Source organism: Phoenix dactylifera, chromosome 3, assembly GCF_009389715.1.
Source record: "Phoenix dactylifera cultivar Barhee BC4 chromosome 3, palm_55x_up_171113_PBpolish2nd_filt_p, whole genome shotgun sequence".
Lineage (NCBI taxonomy): Eukaryota > Viridiplantae > Streptophyta > Magnoliopsida > Arecales > Arecaceae > Phoenix > Phoenix dactylifera.
In genome coordinates this window covers 8,197,861-8,215,248 of record NC_052394.1, presented here as the reverse complement: position 1 = coordinate 8,215,248, position 17,388 = coordinate 8,197,861, and the positions used below count along the sequence as shown (strand labels likewise).

Here is a 17,388-nt window from a genome sequence, read left to right as displayed (position 1 = left end):
CGTATCACGTTGAGATCGAACGGAAGAGATAGCTTTATATGGTCGACACGATTTATTGCTCGCAGAAGAACTTTTATGCGCGTGGTTGGATGGTATGGAGAACATTAGTGCCGTTTGGAATTTCAAATGGGATTCCCTCCCCCCCCCCAAAAAAGCCGTTGAGCTCTCGTAGTCTCGTTCGCCCCTCTTCCATTTCATCCTCGTTTTTTAATCATTTTCTTCAATTAATTTATTGCTCCTATAAAAATGTAATGTTCGATCTCACGGTGGCACCTCTTCTCTCGTCTCTCGCCATTAATGGTCTCGACCTGCAACTCCAATCCTGCCGTCTTCTGTTCTGTTCTTTTCCTCTCCTCTGCCCTTCTCGCTCGGAATCCCTAAACCTAACCCTAATTTGAGAATCGATTTTGGAAAGATGGGCGAGGTCGCCGAGGTTTGGCGGGGCGTCTGATCCCGCGTTTGCCGAGGTCTTCTTCGAGGTTCGTATTCTAGTTGATATAGAGATCTTAGGGGGTGGATAAAATTGGTTGCTTTCTTTCCTAGTTTTTTGTTTTTGTTTAGGGGGTTAGGGTTTTAGAGAATGAGAGGGGGAGGTGGACCATTGTGCAGCAATTAGTCTGTTTTTGCTTGTATTCTTGCTTCTTCTGTTGACGTTTATTGTTTATGGAGTAATTTGGTGAGTTTAGGCGGTTTCGTGAATGGAAATGAGGTTTTTAGCGTTGTTTCTGTCATAAGTAGATACAAAGCTGGTTCATCTGTTCTAATGGATATATCATTTGATTTTCTCTTGTTATTTCCGATTTCACTATATCTTTCTTATTTTCATTATCGATTATGGAATCGATTATTTCTCTGCATTCTTCCTGCTCCATTTTATCTACCCTTTTTGTTCGATGAATTAGCGAAGTATTAGGGTTTTTGTGGGCGAGTTAGCTTGGTTAAGTTTATGTGTTTTGTAGTTTGAGAAGTACGGCCTTTTGGTGAACTTCTAAGTACTTCAATTCTTTATTTTTGTCAATGTAGAAGGACCTTTGTTAAGAGTATAATAAATGTGGCACTGAAGAGTTCTTAAGATCACGGAGTGAGGATGGGTGCAGAAAAGGGAAGATCGAAGAGCAGCGGTTTCTTTCATCTGTTTGATTGGAACAGGAAGTCCCGCAAGAAATTGTTTTCAAGTGGAACCAGTTCACCTGGTAAATCAATATCAGTACAATGCTTGAAAGCAGCTATTTTTTTTCTTACTATTAGGAATTTCTTTTCCCTGACCTTATGTGTTTACCTTTCAGAGGGCTCAAAACAGGGAAAGATAAGTGATTGTAATTTGCCAACAACACGATTCCAGTTGGTGGGTAGCCTGCTCTTTCAATCTGTTCTATTGTTTTGTATCAATGTAATTGGAATCAACTGCTTATGCTGTGTAAAAGGAGGTTAGTGTTTTCTAATATCATTCATTCGTTATATCTTGCCAGAATGGTGAGGATGAGGTCATTGGAGTATCAAGCATGAAAGGAAGAATTGACTGCAGTGGCGCTTCATCACTGACTGAGGAAGAAGGAAATGAGATTAGGGCCCCAGGAGTTGTGGCTAGGCTTATGGGTTTGGACTCTTTGCCAACATCAGGTGCTTTAGAACCCTACTCCACTCCTGGTTTTGATTCACGATCTCTTCGAGATAACCATAACCTGACAAGAAGTCCTGAATTCTCCATGAATGATCAATTCAACCCTGCAGCCCATAGAGCTGAGGGCTATTTTCGGAAGCCAATAGAATTGCGGTCTCAAAAAATGCCAAGCAGCCCGATAGAGAAGTTTCAAACGGAGACATTACCTCCAAGATTAGCGAAGTCTCTCTCAATAGCCCACAACAAATTGTTGTCACCAATTAAAAATCCAGGGTTCGCTTCTGCTACAAATGCAGCTCAAATAATGGAGGCAGCAGCCAGGATTCTTGAGCCAGGACTTCAAGCCGGTACCAGAGGCAAAGTTTCTTCCTTAGGATCATCTTCAATTCCATTGAAGGTTCGTGATCCAAGAGAGAGCATGGCAGCCTCTCGGAGGACTTTAAGATTGCTGGAATTATCCAGAACCACTGTTCAGTCAGCTGACGTCAGGTTTTCTGGAGGACAATCCTTGAATAGGGCTTGGAAAGGTTCAGAAGATATTGTCATATTTAGGTCCTCTCCAGATCCTTGTGGAATTAATTCAGCTAGTGCAACAGGTAAGGGTAAGTCCATCTCTTTAGCTATCCAAGCCAAGGTGAATGTCCAGCGAAGGGAAGGCTTAACTACATCTGGTAGGAATGCACTAACCCGGAAAGAGCATGATGAATGTAAATTAAACCAACCATTTAAGAGCCAACCGTATAATCAAAAGAATAAGCAGCAGAAAAAGCCATCAACAGCCAATGCTTCAGGGGTCCTGCGGCAAAATAATCAGAAACAAAATTGCCAATCCACCAAAGGCAAGTTGGCTTCAAAGCAATCCAATTCTAGTCAGCAGGGGAGGAAAATTCTTTCTGGAGATTCATCTTCTGGAAAGCACAAGAATGTAAATAGGCTCTCTGGAAATACAAAAAGTGGTTACAGGAAGGAAGTTTTAGTGACTGCTGATGTTGAAAGGGAAGGTTCATCAAGTAACAAGGATTTCCCTAGAAAGAAAAGATTGATAGAGGGGCGTTTCAAATCAGGGAAAAGTGGTAGCATAGATAACTTGTCTATAGACAGACATGTGAAATTTGTTCAATCTAATGTTGTGATTGATGAATATTCTAGGTGGGAAGAAGATAATAGAAATGCCATGGATGTTGTATCCTTTACATTCACATCCCCCTTGATCAAACAATTGCCTGGATCTCAACCTTCCATTCCGGTGGTTGAAAAGGAGGATAAAAATAGTGGGCACTGTTTTGATTCTTGCAGTGAAAAGGATGCTTCAGATGCCAAGAGTAAAAGATTAACGTCGCTAGGATTGAATGTTATAACGGGTGATGCTTTGAGTCTTCTTTTAGAGCAGAAACTGAGAGAACTGACATCTGGGCTGGAACCTTCCAGTAACTTTCTCAGAGGAGGGAGTTTTGCAGCTTCTACTCCTCTTCTGCAAGAATCAAAGTCTGCTTACAATACTGAGGCAACACAATATCAGGAGTTCTTACTTAGGCATTGCAATGATAAAGCTGATGGCATATCTGATTCTAACTGTTCTTCAACTAATAATCAGATGTTTGAGATGAGCCATAAGCTGCGGGTATGTTGTGCTTTATATACCTGTGCTAATCTTCTTCTTTTTTTTTAAAAAAAAATTAAACATAATTTCTTTTGTTATCATATAATATTGTACGTTTAATTACAAAATGTACTTGTGCACCTCAACTGATTGATTCATGTGTAAGGAAAATGGATTTCATAAAATTCCTTTGATAAGTATTTTTATCTACTTCTGTCCACTAATTATTAAATTCTGCAAGAGTTATTATGGGAAATTACTGAGTAATAAGATACTTTTGTTTGTGTCTGCTTCATAATTTATGAGTTGTAATTTGTTATTATGTGTCAATGATGAGATATGCATTTGATGTAGATTTACAAGATACCTCTGCAGTTATTCATGTTCTTTGAGGGGCCCTGCTCTTGCATTATGTTATGTAATTCGAGGCAGGTTATGCCTTGCAGTTTTTCTTTGGAAGTTACACACTTGCTGAAAGAATCATTTATTTTTTTCTTTTAATTTACATCATCACATTTCATTGAATTTTTTCATATAGCATGACCCACACCATGGGAGCTAGGTTAGCTGATCAAAGAGTTTTGATATCCCTAATTCACTAATAGTTAAAGACACAAAGATTGAACACTCAGAAATCACTCTTTTATATGTTATATATATATATATATATATATATATATATATATATATATATATATATATATATATATATATATATATATATATATATATATATTCAGTTTTTGTAGTTGGGCTTGTGAATTAAGTTCAGCATTATCTATCAAGTAGTTGTATCTTAGTAGCAGGAAATTTCTATCTAGGGTGATGTGCCCACTTCGAGAACTTTCTGGAAACTCGAATCTGTGGTTGCTTCCTAAGCACTCATCTGTTTTCTTGCACCTGCACTGATATCCGCTCTTGCACCCCTTCCCAATTCTAGCACCCAGGAGCTGGACTTATGTAGTAAACTGACACATTGTCATAGACATCCAACTTCGCAAGTATCGTTAAGGAGGAGAACTTTAAAAGCTTTACTACTTTCAATATCTATGCTTGTCTTATCTGGTTATCATTTACATACCGTGATCTTCATCTTTGAATATCTATGCCTGTGTATGTGTGCACTTTTAAGAAGAAAGCTTTTGTTCTTGAGAGTCTGTGGTTTTGCATCTTGTTTTAGAAGAAAGCTTTGATAGAGTTATCACCACCAAGAAAGCATTAGTAGACGCAATACCAACCCAAATGAGACATGAATTTGTAAGAAAGAATATGTACTACAACTACATTTCTTCACCATGGGATAATCTTATAATGTCCTTGGTGTTATTAGTATAGCATTGTCTCATAAATCTAATTGTGATAAACCTTTTATGCAATAGTAGAAGAAACTTTTTACATGGTCTGAAACATTCAAAAGAATAGTAATAGATGGCCAATAATTTAAACCACCACTTTTAACAAATCCAGCAGCCCATTGATGTGTTCGGCATGTGTGATCGAGGCATCAATTTATAAGAAAGAATATGTATTATAATTACATTTCTTCACATTGCCATAATCATATAATGTCCTTTGTGTTATTAATACAGCATTTTGTCTCATAAATCTAATTGCGATAAACCTTTTATGCAATATTAAAAGAAACTTTTTACATGGACCTGAAACATCCAAAAGAATAGTGATAGATGGGCAAGGATTGTGTGTGTGTTTGATGTGTGCATGTGCATGCGTGCATGCATCTGAATATTTGTGTTTTCTATGTTCATAAGAGAATACTAGAACACCGCACACCTGGATCTATGATTTCATGTTTGATCAAAACCCTTTTTTCCTGAAGATATTACCAAAAGAATCCTTTGTTAGGTACTATTTTTTCTCCTAACACTCTCCGGATTTGAGTAACAAAAAATTTCATGGCTCAGCATATTACTATAATAAACCTTTGATTGACAGTAATGTCCTATGTTGAAGGTCTAATGCATACTCAGCTGGATTCTCAAGACTGATGATTCACTTCAATGGTTTATCATAGATCACACTAAACACAGATTATGTCCAATATAGTGTCTTGCCCCCAACCCGAAATAGCGAGCTGGGTTCGCAGCAATTGCCGCATACTTATAGGAAACTTTTTGCATAAGCATGCAAGGCATCTCATCACGATATCATAAAGCAACATAGTGGAAAGAATTGAAGTAAGTAAAATTTAAAATTCAATAATTAACGAATCCAACTGATAAATAAATTTCAAGTTTCTTACATCAATTAAACCTCAAATAATAAATCTAAACTATATCAATTTTGTCGAATCTCGCTTTCAGCCTCCCATTGCAGTACCTATGTTCGCATCTAAATATCTGAATCTATAAAAAAAGATAAAATAATGAGCTCGATAACCTAGTAAGCAATGAATGCATTAACTAGATAAATCAGGCAATAATAACAATTTTATAGAAAATAAGCATATAGAATATGTCAATTCAAACTGAATCTAGATATGCAGCAATATAAAAACATCATACTTGCAAATCAAATTCGATAACAAATCTAATTTCTTTCAAAATTTCAAGTTCATCTCGTCAGTAATGAACTATGACCATATTTATACTCTGTGGCTAGGCCAAATAATGAGCTCAAAAATAGTCAAAGTGCCAATAAATAACTGACAACGACAACGTATCGAAATGCCAATATTTAATCCCTATTAGTAGGGTATCGAAGTGCCAAGATATAACCTCCATTGGCAAGGTATCGAAATATAATTTGGCTATGAGCCCAAATCTATCTTGAGTCGAAACTCTTTCTCAAAAACATATTTCATATTCCGAATTAAAAAAATGCATAAAATCATATGGTATCAAAATTAATTGAGCATAATCCATATCAAAATTAATTAATCCATATCGAAATCAACACATTCAATCACGAGTTATATAATATTCCAGAAAAGGGCTAATTCAATAATAAACACCATGCATCAAGTTTATAAATCATGAATAATTTGATTCATAAATATCTTATAATTTGTTGATAAATCTAAAAAAAGAGTTACATTACTTACCTTACAAATAGAATCAACCAACAAATCCAATTAACTCCGAAAATCCCCCTTAAATCCTAATATTGAAAGATTATATTTTTATCAGACATTTAGCTATGATTATTTTAAGAATTAAAATATTAAATCCCAATGCCCTCACAAGGTTGGCCAAGTCAGAGTGTCCGACGTTCCGGTCAGTCCGATCGAGGCAATTTCATCAGATCAAGATTGGACCAGGATACAGGTGGCTCAAAAAAGATTGGAGGTGATCAAATCTAACGGTGTCTAACAAGAACCAGGGTGGAGGCTCGCATGCTGCCCGATGGTTAGAGGTCAGGACATCCTTTATAGGGTCAATCAAAGTTATTGAGAAAAGACCCTTCTCTAGCATCCAACAAAACCTTAAAGAGAGTGAAAGAAAAACCATGTAGAGAGAGAAACAAGAGAGAGAGTAGGAAAGAGAGGAAAAAGAGAGAATAGAGCCTCTCTCTCTCTCTCTCTCTCCTTAATAAATTAAGGAAAGAGTCATGGGAGGGTGACTGCCGGCCGGAGGGCCAATGATCGACCATTATGAACTACGGTCGGCGACAATAAATAGCCGGCAACGAAGAAATCAATCGGAAAAGGCAACCAAAATAGGCTTCGGCCCTAAGCTAGGTAATCCATGGTATTCGGTGGTTAGGGCTCCAGCCATGGTCACAAACTGGCATGGAAAGTCAAATGAAGGCTTTAGCGATGAGCGCCAGCTGCAAAGTTAGCCTGAAAAGAAAGAATAAAGTTAGAAAATCCAAAAACAGAAAAAACAAAGCACCCATTTTCTAGCAAATATCCGATGATTAGCTGGCCGAAAATCAAGATCCAAAAGATAAGGAGAATTGAAAGGAGAACTAATTAGATGATTGATGGGTTGTTACCTGGTTTTTGGCGCTGTTTGGCCATGGTAGTGGCCAATGACATTCGGGAAGAAGAAGAAGAACCCAACGATTTTCCGATTTGGATGCCTAAAATTCGGGGAGATCAAGGGGATGCCAAGATTGGCTTAAATAGAGATGGATTAGAGGGAGTCTAGAGCTCCTAAAGCTCCATAGTAATCGGACTCCTACATGGAGTGGAGAAGAAGGCAACTCCCATTGGGAGTCCACCTCTTCTCCTTGCACGTGCGGCGTACGTCCTTTTTTTTTTAAAAAAAATTTCTTTTTTTTTTCTTCGTTGATTCTTATATCTGGGTCGGTCAAGTGGACCAGGCCTAGCTCTCAAATAGGCTGGGTGTTACATATGGCTATTGCGACCATACAAGTGAGGTTCTCCCTCGATCTCACCATAAAATTTTTAGGCATGAATTACAAAAAGGCTATCCTCTTGCTAAGTCCCAATTTAATTTCTTGGTGCACGACATAGCTGAGAGTGTTAATGTCATCTCAAATTGATGTGTTAATATGTTCTCGGTTTCTACGGATACTTTTATTGATGAAGTAAATGACATTTTTAGGCACACTTGAACACCAGTTCTATTAGATGCTGTATTAGGTATGACAATGACTCTTGGTTTTAAGACATTTGCATGTTTGGGATGCTTAAGAGGAATGGTAGAGGACATATTTATTTAAATATAGTAATTTTCCCTAGTCATTATTGGGTGTCTTTCTCTCACCAATTTAAGTGAGACATCTTGTGATGTCACTTTCTTGGTTGATTTGGAGTTTGACATATGCATTTTATGACAAGACTTTTCCTTGGCCTGGTTTACACTACGACAGTCCATACTCATTATAGTTCTAGCCATTAACTGCTTTTGAAATTTTCTATGGCTATTCGTTGGATTCATATTATTTTTGACATAGATGCATACTTGGTTTGAGACGTTAGATGTCAGTTATATGGATCCTCTAATTAACTACTTACAAGCATGACTAGATTGCAATTTGTTGACCACCCATGAAATCCCACGAAGACACCTAAACCATGCGACTCTCAAATGCAATCCTTCTCTCTGGTCTTGCTTGATGTTTGCACTGGTCTTCTATTTCATGAATATGATTTGACATGTTAGAAGAGATTGCTTCCACGTTCTATCATGATGGGATTGCTTGCCTAAGTGGTTATTCTGGTGTGCAGGTGTTAGAAGTGAGTTTTAAATTTTCTTGAGGAAACAAACCTAATATTTCCTATGAACCTTTCTTTTTGATGTTTTGTTTATTTATTCTGACTTACACAATCAAATAATTGTTGAGACTTTCCATTTTCAAAGTTGTAACTTTGGGAAGTTTCTATGCTAATGAAGAAAGCTCCCGATGTCACCATCTACAAATGTTGTTTCAGATACCAGAGGAGTTGGATTGTATCAGCAGCAGCACTTCCCGGAAGGAATCAGACCACCAGCATCCAAGTCCTCTTTCCATATTTGATGCCTCCTTTTCGAATCAAACTTGCAACTCACCGGAGAGCTCTGGCAGCACTGCTGGTAAAACACTACCTAGCAATTAGTCTAATACTGTAAACTGTGAAAATTGCTGTTTTCATGAATAAAACCTTTCTAATTCCCAGGAAGCAAGCTGTGTTCATCTTATGTCCAAGCTCGTAATGTTGCTCCCCTGAGTTGCTCAAACAAAATTTCATCAATGGAAGCTGATATGGAGTTAACGGATTCAGCCTCCTATGCCTTTATTGATTTGGATGCATTAGAAATTGGCAGCGCTAGTCTATTGAAAGTGAACAGCAAGGATATGGATTACGTGAGGGAGATATTATGCAGCAGAGGGTTGTCAAAGGATTTAAGCTCATGTTGTTTAAATGATGCTGGTGAGATCTTGGATTCCCTTCTTTTCAATAAGTTGGAAAATAAGAGAAGTAGGTCCATACTTAAAGGGGATGACAAATATGGTAGGGCGAGGAGGAAGGTCTTGTTTGATTGCATGAATGAATGCTTGGAATTGAAATGTAGCAGTTACTTCCGGGCAGGATATCGTGCATGGAGCAGAGGTTTGGCAGTCATTGGAAAGGATCTGGCAGAAGAGTTTTATGAGGAGATTTTGAGGTGGAAGAGCATGGGAGACTCTATGGTGGATGAGCTTGTGGACAAAGACATGAGTACTCACTTGGGTAGATGGGTGGATTTTGAGATTGAGGTATTCGATACGGGAGTAGAGCTCGAGGGAGAGATACTAAGCTCCTTGGTTGATGAAGTGGTTACTGATTTATACACCAAAGGGTAGTATGTTTGCTTTTGTCTGCATGGAGTATGTCTACTTTGTTCTCTAATGTAAGTTGATGTCTACATTTTTTCCCCTTCTCTTTCAATTTGTGTTCCATATCTTTTTCTTCCTTGAATTATGTCCATTGTAAAGTTAGTATTAGATGCTACATTTGTGGTTCGTCATAATGATCAGATGTAAATGTTTAGTTTGGACAAAAACTTAGTTTGCTGATTGTGCATTTTTTGCTTTGGTAATCTCTGGTCTGTTATGTCTCAACTTCGTCTTTTGAGTGCTTAGCTCGGACTAGAGCCTGTCTCCTGCAGTCGGGCTGCAGGAAACCTTTCCTATTCCTAGAACCATAACCAAGCCAACCCTTCATCTAGATGGGCAATAGTCCTCCTTAACAACATAAAACCCATTTCTAAGCACAAGTCGACTCCACCCATTAGTTAAATAATATAATGTCCTGTAAGCCTTCGTTTTTTGGGGCTCTGTATCGTGGAAGGCATCTAATGATTACTGTAAATTGTACTTGAATTTTAACGAATGTTGCTTTGGTGAGAGTAGTAGTTTGCATTAAAGGCATGTTCTCTTTTTTTGTGCTATTTGCAGTAGATATAATTAAAGAATAACACTGCACCAAATTGTATGATGCCGCAATATATTCACTTTATGAACACTTTGCAAACATCTGTACGTGTTTGTGATAATATCAGGGATCGAACTGTGCCAGATGATAGGGAAGAAGAAGAGAGAAAACCGGTCATCATTGTGGAAGAAGTCATAGAAACTCTTTGTGCTGAAAGCTCCAGACTTTCCACTTCCAAAAAAATAAAAGGTCGCTGTCTGAAAGCTGTATATGCAACAGAATACTCCTCAATTCAGCTGGTTCCTCCTCTTCATTCTTAGTTATTAGATACATCATACATGAACTTGGGCCAGATGCAGGGAAGATGAGGGACAGATTTGATATTCCTTGATCAGACTATCAGGATTGGCTGCAAGCTTGAGAGCTTAAGAGCAACTTGAGAGGTTTATCTCCAATCAAAGCATCATTCAAGAAAAGAGTGCTTGCCCCGTTGCTAACTCTATTAGCAATGTTAGAGAAGAAGTTCTTTCCACATGGGAGAAGCCAACCTTTTAAGGAAGAGCCAAAGCAACTCCATCTTCTCGACCACCATTTACTAATGAGAACTTCACTAAAGGAAGATAAGTCTTCAATCCTCAGACCAACCTCCTTTTTGGATCTGCAAACAATGTTCCAATTAGCTAGACGGAGGCCTTCCTGCATTGATCCTCTCCCCCTCCATTAAAAACTTCTTCTGATGGGGCCAATCTTCCTTCCAACCCAGACTGGCAGCATAAAAGAGAACCTAAAATAAGTGGGAAAGGCAGTGAGAACTGAATGCACCAGTGTTAGTCTGGCCCTATAGGAAAGAAATTTGGATTTCCACCCGGCAAGATGCCCTTCAACTTGAACAATCAGAGAAAACCAATCTTCTTTCCTGAGCTTAGAGTGATGAAGGGGCAATACGAAATATTTGGCGAATTTCTCGAATCTGTCTGAAGAGGAACCCAAGTAATACAGGGAACTTATGCAGATGCTAATACTCAAGCCAGACGAAAGCTCGAAGCCAAGAAGCATAAGCTTCAAAGTGTCGATGGAATCCTCATTAGCATCACCATCACATAAGATTAAGGTGTCATCAGCCTAAAAGGGAGGACCAAAACTAAGAGGGCTACCACTTAATCCTTTCTGGCAGAGGAGTGGAACTCACTAAGTGCATATTCAGGATCGAGTTTAAACTGATCAAAAGTGATTCTGGGTCCAAAAACAAAATTTTGAGTGTTGTCTATAATCTAAAACTAATTTCGAACTGTGTTGAAGATCCTCCAAAATAGCATATTGTTCTTTTTTTTTTAAAAAACAACTCGGCATAGTTCAAAACAAAGCAAGCATGTGCCACGTAGCTTGCTCATGGATTCTTTCATGGAGTTTGTATCATTCTCATGGATACGTTCTAAGTTATATTCCTGCAGGCATATGTAACAGCAAAGTTTTGGAAATATAATTTTTGTCTTGAAAGTCGTGCACAAGTCGAACATATGCTGCTGCCTTTGGGGGTGGGAGGAACGAACCCACTGGCCACCGCCAAGCGTGCCGCCCGCTTTCTTCGGCTCTTCCACCCACCCATGCATTCCCACAAACGCGACACCTCCCTTCGGACATTGCCCAATAAAGTCAGGCTGTCGGACCGGAGAGGCCGGTCTTCCCCCAAGCGACCAAGGCCCTTGTCGGCATCTCCGGAGCCGGGTCACCGGAACCAACAAAAAACTCGAACAGTGGGGTACTTCCGTAATTTCATCCCTAGAGAATGAGGCTCAAGTCGCCTCCTTGAACGAAAACAAGGAGAGCTAACTCCGTCCTCTCGGATCTCGGGGGGCAACGCCGGATGCCTGTGGGTCCCACTCAAATCTTCTGATTTTATCGACTCGACTCGACACGTCACCAACCGCGATCAAAGTCTATTTCCTTTTTAAAAAAAGTTTTGACTTGTAGCTTAAGAACCTGGTGTTTGTCTGTGCTGCACAATTTTTCAAGCTTGACAGTGGACACCATATTTTGACACGTGTCTCTAGATAAGTGCAAGTTGAAGAAAGCTCTTCCGCGAGTTCACGCTTCTGAATCTCCAAAAGATATGGTCGAAATGATAATTATATTTGATTCTCGAGGAAATACCATCTTTTATTTTATTTTATTTTTTCATGCGATTTAATTGCACTGCAGTCTGCATGCCGTAGCCAAAAACATCACTGAGGTGGTAGCCCAGTGAAACTGTGTTTTACTTCCAACCAAATGGTTCCGAATTTGAAACGCGCGAATGTCAATTAAATTATGGAGACCGGATGTTCTTTGCTCGAATGCATGGTTTGAGAGGGCTTATTGGTTCGTTGGTAACCTTGATGGCGCTAAATGTGACGTACTCACATAGAGGATGATCGTACCGGAGCCTAGATGGGTAATGAGCCAGACTCACAGATGGAGAGGATATGAGTAAAACCGGCCGGCGTGCCTGACACACGATCATTTCTACCCGCATCGGACATTTCGCTGGCAGGATGGAGGCTGTCATGCCGGGTGGTCTTGTCCCTTTCCCTTTCCTTCCCGTTTTCCTAAGCAAAAAAAAATAAAAAATAAAAAAAAAACCTCAGAAGAAAATGCCATTTCCGATATTATAGCAAACTGCAAGGCTTTAATTATTGAACAGTTATATCGCCCACCCTCGTTTCCATTTATAAAAATTAGCCTGCCTCTTCCCCTCCCTCGCGTTCTCTCGTCTTCTCCTCCCTCACCTCAGTAAGCGAAGCAAAATATGGAGCTCCGAGACCCCAACAATGGTGAAACGCAATCGGAGCTCGAAAACCATGGCAATGGAGGAATCCGTGATCTACCGGGAGCCCCTCCCGGCTCCGACGACGTCGACAGCTCCTTCTCCACCCCCTACGTCAGCGCACCCTCCAGCCCCGCCCACGACCCCGGCAGCTACTACTTCAGCGAGCCGGCGAGCCACATGCACTTCATCCTCTGCTCCCCTTCCTACTCTGCCGCGGCGACCCCGTCCACCGAGGCGGCGGCCTCCTCCTCCGGCCACTTCGAGTTCGAGTTCGAGATGCCCAAGCGGTGCCCCACGGCCGGTGCCACCTCCGCCGGATCGATGATCTCCGCCGACGAGCTCTTCCTCAACGGCCAGATCCGGTCGATGAAGCTCTCCTCCCATCTCCAGCAGCCCCCAGCCCAGCCCCAAGCTATAGCCCCTTTACTAGACCTGGACGCCGAGGGGGAGAAGGAGGAGCAGGAGAATCCAGAGGTTGCGGAAGCTGGCGGGAGAGGGAGAGATCTAAGGATCAGAAGGAGATTGCTTCATCGGAGGACCAGATCTCTGTCTCCCCTGAGGAACCATAGGTTCCAATGGGAGGAAGAGGAGGAGCAAATGAGAGCAAAGGAGGCGGAGGCGGAGACGCCGACGTCCTCGCTGTCCTCGTCCGCTGGGAGGAACTCCTCCAAACGGTGGATCTTCCTCAAAGAGCTCCTCTACCGGAGCATGAGTGAGGGGAGATCCAGAGCCACGGGAAAGGAGAAGTTTTGGCGCTCCATTTCCTTCTCTCTGTCATCGAAGGAGAGATCCAAACCTCCGCGAAAGAAGCCCGGTTCGTCGTCGTTGTCGTCGGCAGCGAATGGGGCGGCGGGGAAGCGGAGGGGACCGGGCCCGGGGCCGGCGCCGTCGGCGCACGAGAGGCACTACACGGCGAACCGGGCGCAGGCGGAGGAGATGAGGAAGAGGACGTTCTTGCCGTACCGGCAGGGGCTTCTCGGGTGCCTAGGGTTTACTTCCCGGAGCTACGGCACCATGAATGGCTTCGCCAAAACCCTTGATCCCGTCTCCTTCACGTAATCCCCACTCACGCCCTATTTAGAAATTATATATCAAGTTTAAAACACTATAAAATTAAATGAAACGACCTCTGTATAGTTTTTTCGCCCCTTTTTTAAATCCACTTCATTCTCAGAGACACAAAATTGTAGCTTTTCGATGAAAAGACATGGTGATTATTAGCTTGTGTTCTTCTAAGATAGTGTGATTATTAAGAAAATCAATTATTAACTCGAGCTGCAGTTAGTTGTTATTTTTAGGTAATTGGATTTTTAGGGATTCAAGGATTATAGGTTGGAGATATAATTTTGTCAATCTTTAAGGATTATTAAGAAATATTACATATATATACGCGCATATACATATATGCAAATCGGAGCCTGGCTCGTTTGAAGAACGGGCCGAAATTCCCAGCCCAGTTTGGCCGACCTGTCTGAAAAACCAGGCCTAGGCCAGTCCTAGATGTGCCGGGCTTGGATGAGCCACCCGGTTTTTGAGCAGGCCTATTTGAGAGGTGTTACTTGCATAGGAAAGGGACTCGTCATGCGCATGATTTGCCTGGAAATTGTTATGTATAATGTCATCTTATGAATAGAGTCATTTCTGGAACGGTAATGTGAAATTATTGATGTATTCTGGGAAACAGATTTTGTGGAAGGGGCTAAGGATGGCACAGGGGGGAATCGTGCATTCATGTATCTTGCCGGAGGTTGTGTTTTTGTTACCGTGGCCTATATATGAGTTGCAACTTTTACTATTTTTTGCTAGCATTATGCCTATGAAATTTCATCGTGAATGCAGAAGCGCGAGATGTTAGAAGTATTCCTGGAATATTTCATCATTGGGAAAAATTATAGTATGCACCAACGTGCACACCACAAATCACCGAGGTTCATATCTATAGGCCAATCATCGAGATAAGTGCATGATGAATCGAATCTGCAGCCCCAACATGCATGGTCATATAGTGCATGTAGTGTACTATTATTGGGAAAAATGCACAAGCGTGCACACCACCAATCACCGAGGCTCATTTCTATGGGTCAATCATCGAGATAAGCGCATGATGAATAGAATCCACAGTAATACGCCCCCATGATTGGTGGGTGCATAATCATATGGTGCATGAAGTATACCATTATTGGCCAGCAATTTTGATAGGGATGGATATGGTGGGTTGGGGAGAAATTATTATCTACACTGCATACATCAGCATGATTGTGTATGCGACCAATCAAAACCTCTGGTTTTTGTGGTGGTGCATCAAGGTACATGCTTGATGGATGAGGCCCGCAGAAAATCTATTATCAGCTCTGCGCATCACATGGTGCATGCAGTGTAGATAATAATTTCTCGTGGATTCGGCTATCTACTTGTTGCCCAAGTGGGGTTTAAAAGGAGGAGCGATGTGCGACCCAAGAAAGGGGCCTTGAATCCTTCTTTTTATCCTGACGGAACAAAGGAGCCTTGGATGGAGATAGGAGGTGGGGTTGGCGTGTCCCGTCTCTTTCCCCTAGCTATATTTACCATTTCGTCAATGTTCCTTGTTATTTCTCATTACTATTTGGCCAAGTAGGAACTGAATCTATTCATTTGGAATATATATATTTTTTGTTCTCCGTCCTAAGTAGGGAAAAATTAATAATAGAAATCAAGTGGATCAAGGAAAAAAGTAACAATGGGGCAGACTCACAACTATTTTGGAATTCAAGCTAGGCTTGTTGAAAAGTTGATTTGCCCCGTCCAGCTTTTGCCAACTGGTGCAGTTCTTAAAGTTTTTGAGGATTGCTATAAAGCACTTGGGCTTGCACCCACCCTCACATGGATTTCACCCTAATTTCAGCCAGAATTTCTTCGGTTCTAGTTGGAAAAGAAGAAGAAGTGTTAATTAGGTTAGCCAGCCACACCATAACCATGCACTAAGTACATTTCTCTGCAATTCTGAATTCAATCAAAGAAAGATATTTTAAAACATGTTTTTTAGTAATTCTAGTAGTCAAAGAATTCTCAACTTTTTGTGTTGTTTTACCGTTGATTTCCTATGCAACTCGACAGGACGCGCGAGTGGCTTGGTTTATTAACCTCTTTGGGTACTTTTGTGGGAGTGTCAATAAGTGGGCCTGGTCTTGGCTTTGGACTGAAAAAATGTCACCCTTCCAAACAAATCACAGCCTGAGTGAACTCCGCTCCTACGGGGTCTTGCCAAAATGCACATTTGCTGTTAAAATGTTTATAAGACACCAAAATGCTTTGGGGCCCGGTTTTAGCGTCAACAAAAAGCTTCTCATTGACGTGATATGACATGGGGTCCTCTTATATATAAAGTTTGGAGGTACTGCATTACGGCTAACTTCTTATCACTAACATTTCAAGTCAAAAAAGTGAACGACTGTGTGCATGTTCTTTGGGCGAGCGTGACTTCCTCCGTTCTTCGGTTTGGACACAAAGGCTGCTCGCCTACCCACGCCATTTGGCAATTGGCCCAGGCCATCCGGAGGCCCTTCGTGACTACCAGCTTCGCCTGTCCCCAAAACGGTTCTAGGTCATGTACGGACTTTGGATTGTAGAGTTTTAAACATAAAAATTTGGGCCGGTCCAAGTAGAGAGAGTTTGAGGGTAGTTGGAAATTAGGCTCCGCTTGTGGTGGGCCAGAAAACACTTTCTGATCTTCCAAAAGTACTTTTGGATGGAATAGAGGTGTTTGGTAAAAAATTCGAGAAGCTGTTTTAGTTTCTGACAAAGCTAAAAGAGCTTCTTGAGAGAAGCTCCAAAATAGAGCTTCTTCAGAAAAGCCTTTTTAGCATGCATCGGAAAGCTATTTTGATTTATAATTTTTTTTGGACCAAAATATCTATAATAAAATATTATAATTACAGAAAATGTCTTTTTATATTACAAAAATATGCATGAGTTCCAAAAAGAAAACGAGGAACCCAAAAAATAGTTCATAAAAGTATTATATTAATAAGATATTAATATATAATGATAATAATTATAATATTTTATATCTTTATTATTGTATTATAGTATAAATATAATATTATATTACATTATATCGTAATACATTGACATGTTATGTTATATAATATCAAAATATGTTATATTATTATGCTATAGTATAAAATATTATATTACTATATTATAATAATATTATACTATATCATATATTTATATATTAATATATATTATATTTTATTATGCTCTGTTGTATAATACTATGTAATAGCAAATAGCTTTTTGTAAAGCTCTACTTTAAAAAGCTATACTGCCAACAGCTCTATCAAATGAGGCCTTACATGAAGTGGCTTCAATATCTGGTGCTAAAATAGTTGTCTTATAGATTTTCCAATTTGACTCTTCACAGGCCAACTTGATCAAATTGGTAATGGCTGCCAGTACTGCATCTAAGGAAGACACAAAGAACTTTCAATTATTCTTTGCAAGTGGGAACTTATGGGCAATGAAGTTTTCATCTAGCTTTGTTGAGGTTGCGGCCAATT

General features: G+C 40.2%; 2 protein-coding genes across 2 annotated transcripts; both read left to right on the top strand.

Moving 5' to 3' along the window:
* Positions 1 to 171: 171 nt before the first annotated feature.
* LOC103720044 lies at positions 172 to 9,709 on the top strand. The gene is made up of 6 exons (XM_026809585.2): positions 172 to 479; positions 1,024 to 1,193; positions 1,287 to 1,345; positions 1,470 to 3,242; positions 8,581 to 8,722; positions 8,806 to 9,709. Exons 2-6 carry the CDS (start codon positions 1,088 to 1,090, stop codon positions 9,471 to 9,473), a joined length of 2,748 nt encoding a protein of 915 aa, XP_026665386.2. The 5' UTR covers positions 172 to 479; positions 1,024 to 1,087; the 3' UTR covers positions 9,474 to 9,709.
* Positions 9,710 to 12,688: 2,979 nt separating this feature from the next.
* LOC103720038 lies at positions 12,689 to 14,070 on the top strand. The gene has a single exon (XM_008809559.4). The coding sequence runs from the start codon at positions 12,830 to 12,832 to the stop codon at positions 13,907 to 13,909; it is 1,080 nt and encodes a 359-aa protein (XP_008807781.2). The 5' UTR covers positions 12,689 to 12,829; the 3' UTR covers positions 13,910 to 14,070.
* The last annotated feature ends 3,318 nt before the right edge of the window (positions 14,071 to 17,388 follow it).